This window comes from Sarcophilus harrisii, chromosome 2 (assembly GCF_902635505.1).
Source record: "Sarcophilus harrisii chromosome 2, mSarHar1.11, whole genome shotgun sequence".
Lineage (NCBI taxonomy): Eukaryota > Metazoa > Chordata > Mammalia > Dasyuromorphia > Dasyuridae > Sarcophilus > Sarcophilus harrisii.
Genome location: NC_045427.1, coordinates 434,605,729 through 434,620,140, shown reverse-complemented (window position 1 = coordinate 434,620,140; position 14,412 = coordinate 434,605,729). Strand labels below are relative to the sequence as shown.

General features: G+C 47.4%; 1 protein-coding gene across 3 annotated transcripts; it reads left to right on the top strand.

Annotated features, from left to right (window-relative positions):
• The first annotated feature begins 751 nt into the window (after window positions 1–751).
• Window positions 752–13,572, top strand: C2H20orf96 (chromosome 2 C20orf96 homolog). Of its 3 annotated transcripts, XM_031954140.1 has the most exons (11): window positions 752–973; window positions 1,228–1,273; window positions 1,767–1,836; window positions 2,974–3,101; window positions 3,880–4,038; window positions 9,388–9,487; window positions 11,103–11,260; window positions 11,346–11,447; window positions 11,715–11,801; window positions 12,408–12,526; window positions 13,321–13,572. In XM_031954140.1, exons 1-11 carry the CDS (start codon window positions 936–938, stop codon window positions 13,379–13,381), a joined length of 1,068 nt encoding a protein of 355 aa, XP_031810000.1. In that variant the 5' UTR covers window positions 752–935; the 3' UTR covers window positions 13,382–13,572. The 3 variants fall into 3 exon arrangements, with proteins under 3 accessions (XP_031810000.1, XP_031810001.1, XP_031810002.1); XM_031954141.1 differs by lacking the exon at window positions 1,767–1,836 and having other exon boundaries at window positions 904–1,273; XM_031954142.1 differs by lacking the exons at window positions 752–973; window positions 1,228–1,273; window positions 1,767–1,836 and adding an exon at window positions 1,868–2,554.
• Window positions 13,573–14,412: the final 840 nt, after the last annotated feature.

The window sequence follows — 14,412 nt, the reverse complement described above, 5'->3', positions numbered from 1 at the left end:
AAATCGGCGAGCAGTTTGGTAAAGGCTCCATCTGTGCAGCGGGACCTCTGCACTGCTGAGAAGGGCTGATTCGGGGCGCAGGCTCTGCGCGCTTCACCCGGTTTTATTTGTCCTGCCCGCTTGTGCAGGCTCACGGCACCTCGTCCCTTTGTTCGCTCCGTTTTACCCCCGCGGCCCCCCCGCCCCCCGTCCGCGTTTTGCACAGCTCTGCGTTTCGGACAGCCCCCGAACTTCCTTCCAAGCGCCGTCTAGCCCGGTTCCCTCCCCCCTTGTTGCACCCCTTTGACAGCGGGAACGGTTTTACATCTTCCGACCCCGCGGGGAGGGCGTGGTTTTTCCCCCAGCGGGCGCTCGATAAATGCTTAGAAAAGCGAGCGTCCTGCGTCTGCCTCTCTCCTTCCCCCCTCCTTTCTGGGTGCAGAAGCCCCCCCCCGCGGCCCTGGGGCGGCGGCGGCGGCGGCGGGAGAAGCGGGAGACTGAGGAACCTTGCCCACGGCTGACGCTGCGCGGGGCCGTTACGCCCCCGCGCAGTCAGAGCCTTCCCGCCGCCCTGGACTTGGGCCCCGTCTCCTAGGAAACGCCAGCCATTGTAGGCGACGTTCGGCGCCATGCAGACACCAGAAAGTGAGCAAGCCGGCGTTCTGCGCGCTCTCCCCCCCTTTTAAGGCCTCGGAGCTGCCGCTGCCGCCGCCGCCGCCGCCGCCGAAAGGACCAGGGACTACACGCCGCCCCTCGGGCACGAGGCCGGCTCCGCCTCCCGCCTCCCTCCTTCCCAGACTCCGGCCTCTTTCTAACCCAGGGAGAGGGCGGGGCGCTGGCGGGCCAGTGCGCGTGCGCGTGCGCGTGCATCCTGCCGGTCTCCCCCTTCCGCCCCCCCGGTCCCAGTACCTCTAGGTGCTCCTCGGCAGCCCGGGCTCCGCCCAGGGGGAGAGCGCATGCTCCCGGCTGCGCCTCCTTCCCAGCCCCAGTCCCGGTACGCAAACAAAGCCGAGCGCTTCCCGAAAGGAATGGGGAGAGGAGAAAAAGCGCGTTCTGGGCTTCTTCCCTTCTCCCCAGCCCTTTCTCCGCCTTCGGCCGCACGGGGGCGCGCGGCTCTCGGGTCTCCCGCGCCCGACGGTTCGAATCCCGGGTCCGCGCCGTAAGCCTGGGAAGAACAGTCATTGCCTGAGACCCGTCAGCCGCGCAGGGCAGCCGACTGTCTCACACGGGTCCCCTTGCCCTTTTCAGGAAGGAAGCTCCGGCCATTCCTGAAATCCCCGGAATCAAGTCCCTGGTGAGTGGGGGTCTTGTCGCCGCGGAGCGGTCGGTGGTCCGGCATCGTCCCAAATCCCGACGGAGGGCCCCCCTCCCCCCGCTGCACCCATCCCCGTGTCTGTGCCCAGCTTACCCGCCTCGCCCCTTCCGGGAGCTGCCTCTGACCCCTGACCCGCACGCAGCCCGGCGCGCAGTGCCCTGGGCCGGGGAAGAAGCCGGCCCGCAGCCCCGAGGCTCCAGGGCGGGTCTTGCCTCTTTCCCCAGCCTGAGGCGCAGAGTCTCTGCTACTTTGTATTCACCCTAGAAAGTCTCTCGCTTCCGGTCGGGCACGGGCATAATGTTTGAGGGGATGCTTGGCCCTTTGCTGAGACTTTTTTTACAAGTAAAGCCAGTTCTCAGCAATCGCTTTATAGAAAAGAGTTGGGATTCCAAGTCTCCCCCTCCCTCTGGCCGGTCAGATGCAGGTTACGCGGGGCCCTTTTTGATGGCTTTCTTTTCTCCCTGGAAATTAGGGTTATTGCCGATGGCATTTCAGGAAGAAGCACAGGCTGGCTCTGTCTCATATCAAAAGTGCCAAGTCAGGTAGGCGCAGGCACAGGGCGCACCCGGGAGTGGCCCTGCAGGCCTTTGCCCTTCCCCACAAGGAATGAGACTGGCCGGGGGGTTTGGAGAGATCGCTCCTCCTGCCACGGAGACTAGACCACAGCTGTGCATCGGGAAGAGGCGACCCTGGCGGGAGGAGCCGCCATAGAAGGACGCAGCGCTCCGGGGCTGGCTGCTGGCTGCACTCGCTGCCCGCGGTGGGACGCGGTGTGGTGCTGCTTGCCCACCTTCTGTGAGGGGGCAGGGGAGACGGGGCACAGGCCCACCCAGCGCGCCGCGTCCTCACCCAAGAAAGGGCTGTGCTCCCTGAGCAAAGCCGAGCACTGTGCTCAGAGAAGCCCCGCAATGTTCACTCTGTGGCCGACCTGCGGCGGAGCCTTCGGCGCTCGCACTGGCCCCTCGGCCACTGTCACACCCACTGTGACAGAGGGAGGCCAGCCTGGTCCTCTCTGAGGAGGAAAGACAGCCTTCTAGGCGGTGACTGAGAGGGACAGTGGGTAGGAGTGCTGCTTGGAAAGCAGAAACATTTGAAGTCGAATCCTACACCAGACAATTGTTAAAGCGGTCTGATCCCGGGGAGAGCACTTGTTTCCTCGCGGGCAAAATGAGGATGAAAATAGCACCTCCTGATGTTGTTTGGGCCAACAAGGTGGCAGTAGATGGGGTGCCAGGACTGCAGTCAGAAAGACTCATCTTTGTGAGTTCAGATGTAGCTTCAGAAGCATAGCCTACTTGCCTCTGCTTCCTTACCCGTAAAATGAGCGGGAGAAGGAAATAGCGAACCATTCTGGTAAACCTCAAATGGGGTCACAAGGAATTGCACATGACTAAAAAATGATAGACAACATGATAGTGTGAGGATCAAATGAGAGAACACAACAAGGCCTTTTGCAAACCTTTAAACCCTCCCTGAATGTTAGCTGCTATGATGTATTTTCTGTTTTTATCCCATAGAATATTCTCCAGGTAATTTAGGAAGGGGAATATCTCCTGCCTACCATGCAACAAAAGGAAGCATGTGGGTGGCCAGTGTGGAGCCAATTAGTGAATTATTTTTTGCCTTAAATTACCAAAGTATGGGGATTTAACTATTTTTGGTTAATCCTTTTCTCTTAGAATTTGGCAAAGGAAAATCCACAAAAGGTTCAGCCTCTGCCTCCATCATGGCAAAGAGCCAGTCACAGAAGTTAACAGGGGATGAGAAAGAACCGGAGATGATCAAAATCAACACCCAGATACTCAAAGTAAGTGTGTTTGTGGATAGGAGAGGGCAAGGAAACCATCCAGCACAGTAAGATGTACACTTCCTTCTGGACAAGAAGGAATAATACTGAGAATCTGTTGAGGGAAATGGGACTATGGAAGGCTTTGGAGAGGAACTCTGTATTATGGGATCTTCTTCAGAGTGGGGGAATTTTGGAAAAGCAGCCAAGGCCCGAGTCTCCAGCTTCAGCTAGGGAAAATAGATCAGGGAGAACTATAGGCAAAGGACATTGGAGATAAGGAAGGGTAGTTAGGAACACATCTGAGAGCAAGGAGGGGAGAAGTCAAGAGAAAGGTGAAAAGCAGATGTGAAATTTCAGGTAGCCCAGTGGCCTTCGTGCAGACAATGAGTCTGTTTTCTTGTACAGCAAGGAGAGAGCTTTCTGTATCACTATAATTTCAGGCAAGGCCACTAGGGGGCAGGATAAGCACCAGATAATGATCACTCCCTGGCATCCTTTCGACCCTCCTCCTCAAAACAACAAACAGCACCAAGGGATGAATTTCAGTAGAGATTCTTCACCTTTTTTGGTATCAGACTCCTGACCCCTTCTCAAAATAATATTTTAAGTGCATAAACTAAAATATAGAGGACAACAAAGGAAACACATTCTATCAAAATATTTTAAAAAGAAAAATAATTCATGGATTGCAGCTTAAGAACCATTTGTCTAGGAGTCAGTCAGTAAACCTAACAACTTCAATGATGCGGTCTGGGATTCAGATCACTCTGTTTTCTCTCCTTCCTGACTCCTGCAGGAAATTGTGAAGTTCAGGAAGGACTCGCTGGCCGAACTGAAACAGAATGTTGATTCCCTCACTGTCAGCAACCAGGAGCTGGCAAAAAAGATCCAGGACGTAGAAGCCTTCACTGCAGAGAAAGTGCGGAAGCTTCTTCGGCAGCAGGATGTGTTTGGGGTGAGGATAAGTAACACTAAGAAACTTCTAGCCCTTTGGAACTACTTTCCAAGGTGTCTACCCTCTTCTTCCATCTACAGTTTGCTGTGTGACCTGTCATATTTCTGGACTTTTTCCCTTCTGCAAAATAGTGATTCTTCTTCTTGCTTTACAATTATTCTGGGGCAAAATAATATAATCATCATGATTTCACTTGAAAGATTTCTGCTATATTGTTTCTTACAGATAAAGCAACGGGGTAGCTAGACTGGGGTCAGGAGAAATCTGGGTTTGAGTCCTGTCTCTGATCCTCACTATCTTTGTGAGCCCAGGCAAGTCACAATCTTCATGAGCCTTAGTTTCTTCATGAGTAAAATGGGGATAATACTTGTGTCTTAGTTTGCCTCCTTATCAGGCATTTGAATGATTGTTATGTATCCTTACTCCTCAGTCTCAGGAGTTTACATCCTAATGGGATAGATACCATGTATACAACTAGATTGATTCAGGATATATACAGAGGAGATGGGAGGCAGCTGAAGAGGGGAAGCCATTAGGAGATAGGAAGACTGGGAGTGGCCTAGAATGGGAGAAATTTGTGCTGAGTCTAAAAGAAGTTAGGAAAAATAAGTGATGATGGTGGTAAAGGGGTCAGAGCATTCCAGGCAGAGGAACACAGTCAATGAAGGTATGGGTGCAGGAATGGAAGATGAAGTGTTGTGCTCAAAGAATTGCAAGTTTGCCATAGTTGCTGAATCACAGAAGAAAATAAGATACTGTAAGAAGACTGGGGAGGTAGGAAGGGGACAAGTTAGGAAGAACTTTAAATGCCAAGTAGAGGAGGTGAAATTTCATTTTGCAGGTAATAGAGAGCCATTGGAGCTCATGAAAAGGAAGAAGGGTAGGGTGACAAATCTACACTTTAGAAAAAATCCCCTTGGCAGCTGAATGGGGTTGGATTAGAGTGGAGAGAGATTTGAGGCTGGGAATCTAGTTAGAAGGCTGTTCAGGTGAGAGGAAGTAAGGTCCCAAACTAGGATTGTTGTGAGGAAAAATAAGAGAATTTACATGAGAGATATTGTGAAGACTGAAACACTGTACATTTTTTTAAATTAAAGCTTTTTATTTACAGAGCATATACATGGGTAATTTTTCCAACATTGACCCTTGCATAACCTTTTTTTTTTTTTTTTGCAAATTTTCCCCTCCTTCCCCTACCCCTCTCCTATCTGGCACGTAGTCCAATATGTGTTAAATACAGGTTGAAATACAGGTTAGATCTAATATATGTATACATATTTATACAGTTATCTGGTTGCACAAGAAAAATCAGATCGAGAAGAAAGAAAAAGAAAAACTGAAAAAACAAAAACAAAAAGCAAGCAAATAACAACAGAGAGAGTGAGAATGCTATGTTTTGTTCCACCCTCTGTTCCCATGGTTCTCTTTCTGGGTGTGGCCTATTTGAGGTTAGAGAACAAACTGATTGTGAGACTCAAATCAGTGCAAGTTCTTGATTTTGTCCAGTTCAGATTCACTAGCATCTGAATAGTAGTAAAGGCATTGAATGTTGAGAGTAATTCAGGGTTGGGTTTGCCAAGGCATGATCAGTGATAAGTCAAGGAAGCAAGAGATTTAAGAGTAGAGGCTAGTGTACAGCAGGATTGGTTTACCAAGAGTCAAGACAGGAAATAGAGGAAAGTATAGCCAATGCAAAGCCTAGGAAAGAACTGGAGGCAGAGAAAATGGACATCAAGTTGAAGTTAAAGAATGGAATTAAGGATTATAAGACAGTGAAAAATGGAATGGTCAGATGAAGGAAGGATGGAGCTGTGGACCAGGACGTAAAACATTGGAGAGTGATGATGGATCAAGAATATGAGCATCTCTGGGTGGAGCTGTGGTAGGGTGCAGGAGTGGGTTATAGAAGTGGAGGAGACTGAGGATCCGAAAGTTAGTGTGTATGAGGAGGCATCAGTATGTAAATACCTTATTAGGAGAACAGGAGAGACCAGGCACTGAACCCATGGAAGAAGGGAAGAGAATATCTTGGCAGTTGGTAGGTAAATAGCAGTCACCAGGATATGTATTGGATGATAAATTTGTATAGCACAAACCTCAGGGGAGAATAGGGTGTTTAACAAAGGTGGTAGAAGCAGAATCTGGAGGTGGCAATGGGAACAGCATCATATTCCATCTCTCCCACTACAACCTGTGTGTCTGGGAAAGAGTAGTCAGCGCTTGAAAGAATGGCTGGAGAAGCAGTATCATCATGAAGTAGTCAGGGATAGAAAATGGAATGATAAGAAAGGAAGAGATTTAAAATGAAAAAATATTTGATTAACATGGTTCAGAAATTCCAAATGGTGCTGTGGAAGAAGGGGGTAGATTTAGAGAACAGGACTTTGGAGGGGGTCAGGGTGGCCAGGGGTGAAGGATCAGCATGGTTTTGAGGACATGGAGTTTGGGATCCCTGGAATGGGGCAAGTATAAGGGGATGGCCTATGCTAGCAATTGAGGAGTGAGTACAGGCAGGGTATAGGTGATTGAAGAAAAGTTCTGTGAGGGAGTCATGAAATTAGACTCTATGGGTAGCAGATGGCAGTGTTTTGTCCTGTGAAACCCCAGACCTTTGTCAGAGCAGGCAGAGCCAATGGGAGCCTGGTTAAGGAGGCTCTGGTGCTTTACTTGCACTAGTAGATATTGGGGCACAAGAGATAGAAGAGATTTTGTCCCTAGAGGATGTGGGTTGCTGGAGATGGTCCTGGGATACATTCTGACTGAAGTGGGAGGTAGCCGCAACCTTCTGGGTGCCAGGCTGGAGTCAGGGAAGCCATTGGGCACATGGGCAGAGAGCATGTGTCTGCCCTGGCGTTCAGCCTGGCATTGGGGAGAGGTTTCTGGCAGGAAGGGTTGTGAAGTTTAAATGACTTGTTTATGAGACACCTTGGAAATCTTAAAAGTGCTATATAAATGTCATTATTAGTGATTCTGTGTAAGAGCACTTTCTATAGTGACTTTTATATCCATTGCAGCTTTTGACCTCAGAACAGTCCTGAGTGATAGACAGGTTGTTATTGTTCAATCATGTCCAACTCTTTGAGATCCCATTTGGAGTTTTTTTGGCAAAGATACTGGAGTGTTTACCATTTGCTTTTCTACCTCATTTTACAGATGAAGAAACAGGGCAGAGGCAAACAGGCTTAATACTCAGGATCACACAGCCTCAATGTCTGAGCCCTCAAATCTGGCCTGTTCCAGGCTCAGCACTAAATCCACCTAACTGCCCTGTGGTAGACAGAACAGGGGCATATATTACCGAGTTGCTGGGGGTCACCTAGGGAGTGGGTGATAAAGCTGGGGTTGGAAACAGTGGGGAGAGAGGGAGACAGACAGACAGACACAGAGAGAGAGAGAAACACAGACTAAAGAGACACACAGAGAAAGCTCATTCTTTTTAACTTTAGTGCTGTTGTTCCTCCTGGGTACCTATGGTCTTTTTAAAAATAGCTTTTTATTGACAAAACATATGCATGGGTAATTTTTCCAACATTGACCCTTGTAAAACCTTCTGTTCCAACTTTTCCCCTCCTTTCCCTCACCTTCTCCTCCAGATGGCAGGTAGTCCTGGGTACCTATGTTGATTCCCCTTCAGCTGAACAAGTCATACCAACAACTCACATTTATACATAACAAAAATCTAGGTAGTGCAAGTGTTTTCTTAACCTTATAATTCAGGAAATATTTAACTCTAGGGAGTTAAATGACCTTCCAGGTTTGTACAGCTTGTTGTGTCAAAGCTGGGGTTTTGAAACCATTCAGAGACATGAGGATCTGAGCTAGGCTTGGGATAGACTCAAAGCCACCTACTCCCAAAGCCACAGGGCCTTCATAAAGGGTCTAATCCCGTTAGATTGGGAGTTTATTGAGGGCAGACACTGTCTTTTTCCTTTCTTTGTATCTTTGTATTTCTTTGTATCCCCAGCACCGCCTACCCAGAGTAGGTGCTTAATATTTGTTGACTAACCTATGAGTAAATTCTACATTCCCACAATTATATCTATTTGTATTTCTATGTGTAGTGACTATAACAGGTAACTCTTTGTGGATCAGCGAGAAGGCCTCTTTGTCTCTTCTGGGAGAAATTTTGGTGGCCTAGGGGTTAGAGAAATACAAGGTCAAAGGGGAGAGAGGAATTTGAACTAAAGAAAGTGAAGTCAGAAAAAGCTGAACATTTAAGGCAGAGAAATGATTTGTTCTTCAGTAACAACAGACATCCTGGGAAACTATGGGAGTAAGCTTAGCTGGGAGAAAAGCAGACATGTTAATTTGTTAGGAAATTAGGCATAAGAAACTTAGAGAGTATGGGGTTAGGGTTAGACTGGGGAGATTGGATAGAATTGTCAAGACCAAGGGCACCAGGAAGAACTAACCCCATGATTCTCTGACTGGCCAAGGCAACCCCTCTGCAGCATTTCTATCACTTAACGCCTTCTAAACCTATGCCACAGATTAAGTCCATTTTGAAGCCTCCCCCGCCGTCAGCCCTCACAGTCAGAGCGTGGGGGCCGGAGGTCAGTCTGCTTACTCTCCTGCTTGTCACAGTGTTCCTGTGAAATGAACAATATCAGCAATAGTTACAGAGTTCACGTTGGCATAAGCACTGTTCAGTTGTTGTTATGAGTTATGGTTTTCAGAGGAGGAAACTAGGAGGGTGCCGTGACTTGCCCATGACCACGCAAGTGAACTGCTGTTAACCATAGAGCCACAGAGGTGAAGCCCCAAGTTGGGGCCTTTCCCCTCAGCCCTCCGGAACAGGGGAGCATTTCTCCTCACAGCATTTGTGGGCCTTGTTTCCCTGAGACAGCTGGGGTGAAGGGACTTGCCAGGGTCACACAGCCAGGAGGTGTTAAGTGTCTGAGGCCAGATTGGAACCCAGGCCCTCCTGATATCTGGGTGGGTGCTCTCTCCACTGCGCCCCCAGCTGCCCCAACAGCAGGGTTTTGTGGAACCAATGCGGGATGTGACATAAGGGTGCGCCCATTTCCACACCTAGAGTAAGCCAGGTCCTGACACAATCATAGAGTCGTTGTAGCTTCTTGGGTGGACAGCCCAGACTCTTGCCAGGTGACTTCTAGCCTCTTCTGAGACCTGTCCAGTGCTCCCCTTCCCTGTGAATTGTGCCCCTGGTATTACTGCTGCCTACAGAAAACTGACTAATTTTTGCTGCATTCAGGAGTGCTGACCTAAGAGTGAGGGGATGGCTCTCGGTGAGCGGGGAGGGGCAGGGTGTTGGCAGGTAACCGGCTGGGGCCCAAGCAGACGCCCACAACCTCCTCGCCCACACCTGCTTCGTGTCTGTGCCCCCAGACTCTCATCAGCACTCTGGAGTATGCAAACCACATACAAATGCAAGACATGAAGAGCAAGCTGGAAAAGTGGGAAGCAGAGACAAAGGTCCGAGTGAATGGTGAGTGCCCCCCGGCCGGGGGAGACCCCTGGCCTTCCCCTCTGGGTGGTCTCCTGTGGTCATGGGCTCGTGTGTTTTTTGCACACGGCAGGGGCATTAAAATCTGAACTGTCAAAACCAGAAGCATCTTAGAGCATAGAGTTTAACTAGGCAACAGGATATCAGATGCCTGCTATGTGCAGAGCCGGGTGCTAACGCCTACATGATGGATAAGAGAACATAGGATTTAGAACCAGAAAGGACCTTAGAACTTAGAACGCAGTGTTAGCTGGAAGGGATGTTGGGCATGACATGAGGAAACTTTTAATGAAGAAAATGACTTGCCTGATTTTGTTTATGCTGCCTCAGATCATCTTACATGTCTCAACCTCTGCAGTTAAACAATTCCTGAGAGCAGTTTGAAATGTCCATTTTTCTGATGTCTCAAGGACAAATTCCTTTCTTCCTTTCACCAGCATGTCCCGGGACATGACTTGTTAATGCTGCTTTCTTCTGGTTCCTTACTGCCCTATAAGTCTCACCAGCTTGGCCTGCAGAATTTTCTTTTTCCATGGAAGCTACATGGTCTCTGAGACCATTAGACTTGTTCATCTTCCCTGAACAAGGGATTGGGTTCTCCAAGACCCCATGCTGCCGCTGTTTTCTGGACTGATGTTGTTCCTATTTCTACCTGGTGCTTCCTGGGGACTCTCACCACAGTTCAGAGAGCAGGCTTTCGGCTCATCAGTGGGGTGTATTAACCAACAGGACACTGGAGCCATGACCTACTGGGTTCTTTTTCTTGGCCTTTGTGCTTCATCTACTTGTCTCCCTATGTTCAAGTTGACCTGCCATCCATTGCTTAAGTTGTTGCTTCTCCTCCTTCCCAGGAGAGTTGCTTAGTATAACTAATAATCCAAACATGTTTGTGTCAGATGGGAAATAAAATGGACACCTCTTAGGAGAACAGTAACATGGTACCATGTGGGGGGACATGACTCCGTGTGCAGTAGGTGCTTGATAGATTTATGATAACTAAATGCAGTATTGCCTATTCCTCCCTAGGAAGAGAGCAGTAGAATAGACAGACAAATTAATTTGGATCTTCTTAGCACTAGAAGTTCAGAAGGATGATCTCAGCAGAGTGGGTTAATTCAGACCTGACTATGGTAGGGCAGAGGGGAGGGAGAACGGGAAGATCATCTATACTGAAGATCCTCTCTTTGCCATAATCAGCTTCCCACTGCAGGAGGCGCAAGGAAATAAAAATTATATTCTATTAGAATATAAGTTACTTAAGGACAAGAGCTACTTCATTTTTGGTGCATTCCTAGTGTCTAGCATAATGCTTACTACACAGAAGGAGATTAACAAATGTCTCCTGAGATAAGCAATAGGCCTGTCCTGGAGCTAAAGAGTGGAATTGGTCCATAAAGTTAGGTCAAAACTCCTGCAAACTACCCTTCATTGGGAAAGAGGGCTGTTGAGGATCATAGATAGAGTCTATGTATTGTTGCAACAGAGTCTACATTCAGTCGGCCACCCCTGAGCTGTGAGATCTTGGATGAGTGCGCATAATGAGCTTTGGTGCTGGGAGCTTCACTTTTTCTCTCTCTCCTTCCCCCAACTTCACTAGACCTGGAGCAGCAGTTGACAAAGTTAAAAAGGAAGATTAATAATGCCCAAGAAGAGCTGAATTTCCTTTCTACCTATATGGATCATGAATACCCGATTAAGTCTTTGGAGATTGCTAACCTCGTGCGCCAGGTCCAGGGTGTGAAAGATAGCAGTCAGGTAAGGGCTCTCCTGCCTCTGTTCTAGGTGCCTCCCCAAAGGAGGACCCAGGGCCAGGATGTGACTGCCTTGTCTTGGCCACCAGAATGAACTGGACGAGTTGGAGGAGATACGCAAGAATGTGCTTCAAACATTGTCGAAAAAGCTGATGGTGAAGTCAGAGAAGGTGTTAAATATCATGGCCAAGGTGAGCAGCAGGGCCACGGTCAAGGTGAGCAGGAGGGCCACGGCCAAGGTGAGCAGCAGGCTCATGGCCAAGGTAAACAGGAGGATCATGAATGATAGGCCCATGACCAGGGTGAACAATAAAAAACCCACCTATTGGTGGGAGTGTGACTGAGACACAAAGGCCTCTTTTTCCTTCCCCACCTTCTTGCATCAGAGATGTGCCTGCTGCTTGTAGAAGGGGCATTTAGTTGCCACCTACCTTTGTTGATGTCTTCTACCTCCACAGAGAACCATCCTTCCCTATCAAACTGCTCTTATGAAGAGGACCCTAAGCAACCAGCTACTATTGAAGCAGATGGTTCAGTTCAGAGTGGTGAGTAAGACCCCAGAGAAATCAGGGATGATCAAGGGAAGGGGGCAGATACAAAATACTGAAGCACTGATTTACCCAATGCTGAGAACTATAGGAGAACAAATGAACATAGAAGGTCTACTGGAAATATTGTAGAAATGGAAGGATTCTGTTGACTAGGAGTCCTCTTTTCATTAGGAGATTTGAAGGATCTGGGGCAATACTTAAGACTTCAGAAAACAATCCTGTCCTGGCCTTCTGATCATGTGGATTGACTAGCTGGGGCATTCCTCATTGCCCCACTTGTTTGGGGAATATATTGCAAGATTCAACATTAAAACTTACCATCCATCATTAACTTGCACTGCCCAGCATCTCCCTTCTCCAGTCACCTATCATGTGACCATCCATGACTACCTGGAAATTCTTCTGTCTTCCTGTCCTAAGGTTGCTCACTGTCAGGAATACAGACTAATAGTGACAGCCCATTTTTTAGAATTTCTTTGTTTCTAATTTTTTTAACTTCCTTTTTTTCTGGGGCACCTGAATATCTCTTCTAGAAAGAAGACAATCAATTTTCTATTACTTTTCTGCCATCTCTTTCCTCCCACTTCTTTGCCCCTTCAGCATATTGACCGTATGAAGAAGGAACTTCCCAAGCTGAAGGCTCAGGTAAAGGATCTCCAGATGAAGAGACAGGACCCACGGGAAGTGATCTTTGCCAATATCCTGCTTCGGAAACCCAAGTATGTAATCTATAATGGGTGGCCTGGGGTACACTTGCCCAGTTGTGAAGATTCCTTCACTATCCTGAGGGATGTAGTGGGGAATAGGGGGAAGACCACTAGAAAGGGAATCAAAAGTCTTGAAATTTATTCTAAACTCCTCCACTAATTGGTTGGATGATCTTGAGGTAGAAGAAAATGAGAAGCAGCAGGAGGAGAATGAGTAGATTGATTGTTCTTAGAAGAAGAGGAACCTCTTCTGGGACTTGGAAGATGGAAAAGATTTTAGCATGTGGCTTTGGAGAGAGAAGTTTATACTAAGCATAGGAGAAGCATAGTGAAGATCTAAGGACAGGAAAGGGGTAGGCTTAGATTGAAGGAAGTCCAGAAGCCCTTTCATGGGGACTCAGGAATTTGATAGTGTTCTAGTTATTACACTGACAACACCATGCTGCTCATGGCTTCATGGATATCATACCTAAATATTGTCCCTGTCCTGGGGAAACTTTGAAACCTAGCAAACCACTTTTCCCAAGATTTTAGATTTAGATTTTTTTTTTTAAAGCCATTGATCCATTTGTGAAATAATTTGGCATTTTTTTTTTTTTTTTTTTTTGGATAACTCTTGGAGTAGATGGAGTCTTTGGGGATGAGGTTCTTCCATACATCCTTGGTACTAGTCTCCTTTGAAGGCAGGGCTTCCTTTGGTTTCTGTCTGTGGGGGCTTTATTGTAGAGATAACCCCTGAACTTGCATGCTCCCCTCACTGTAATGTGCTCAGTCTCTCATTCCTTCCTCCCTTGGCCTTCTACCAGGTGTACTCCAGACATGGATGTCATCCTCAACATCCCGCCGGAAGAAATTCTTCCCTTTTAGCTCTGCACAGGACAAGACTCTAGCTGGGCTGGCCGTGTCCAAGATCTTATCTTTCTTCCAGTCATCTTTATAGGACATCTTAGTACATCTAGGGGAGTTTTCAGCAACTTCTTCATCTTGTGATTTTCATTTTTCACTGGATGCCACACTCACATTTTAACTAATAAAATAAAATTTTTATTTTGTCAGCATGTGATTTACAGCTGTTGGGGGGGGGGGTGTTCTGAAGTGGCTAATGACCATGTGTCCAGTAATTGTTCTGACTGCTTCTTTTTTGTTGGTGGTTGTGGACTCTGCCGCTCCAAAATAATTTTCTGGTCTTTGAGGTGAGGGATTAATGTCTAAGAATGAAGGGCCACCAAATGGCTAAAGGTTATACAGTCCTCTCCCTATGTCAGAGAATTTAATAACTTTTTGATGGGGTACATTACTCCATTTCTACTTGGACAACTTGGTGTAACAGAAAGTGGATTTGAAGTTAAGAGATCTGGGTTCAAATAGCTTTTACCAACTATGTGACTGGCCAAATAAACTCATTTTAGGTTCTTCCTCATTTGTGTATCTTCTCTAGCACTAGATCTTCAGCCTCCTCCATGGCACAATCATGCACAAAACCAGTCTGTTTGCCTATTGTCAGACTGACAAAGGAGAAGCTTAAAGAGACTGATGTTAGTGATCAGTTTGAGATTGTTATCTAAAGCTTGTGTTTCCCAACTCTTCAACCTGTAACCCATATGGGGTCATTCTGTGACATCTAAGGTCCTGACAGCCATCTGTCCGCCCACAGCCCTTGTCTTAATTCTATCTAAATGGCCATCTACATATAGCTGTATACGCAAATACAAACCCAGAGAACCACTAGAAGACATTCAAGTGTTAGAATCTTCATTACAGAGGATGTGTTTCAGAAACATACTTCTTTGTTAGAAACTTCATTACTAGTGGTAGATATAACTCAATTTGGAACCTTCCTAGATGCATATTCTTTCTGTATACCCTTCAATTGAGATGATAACATTTAAAATAATTGA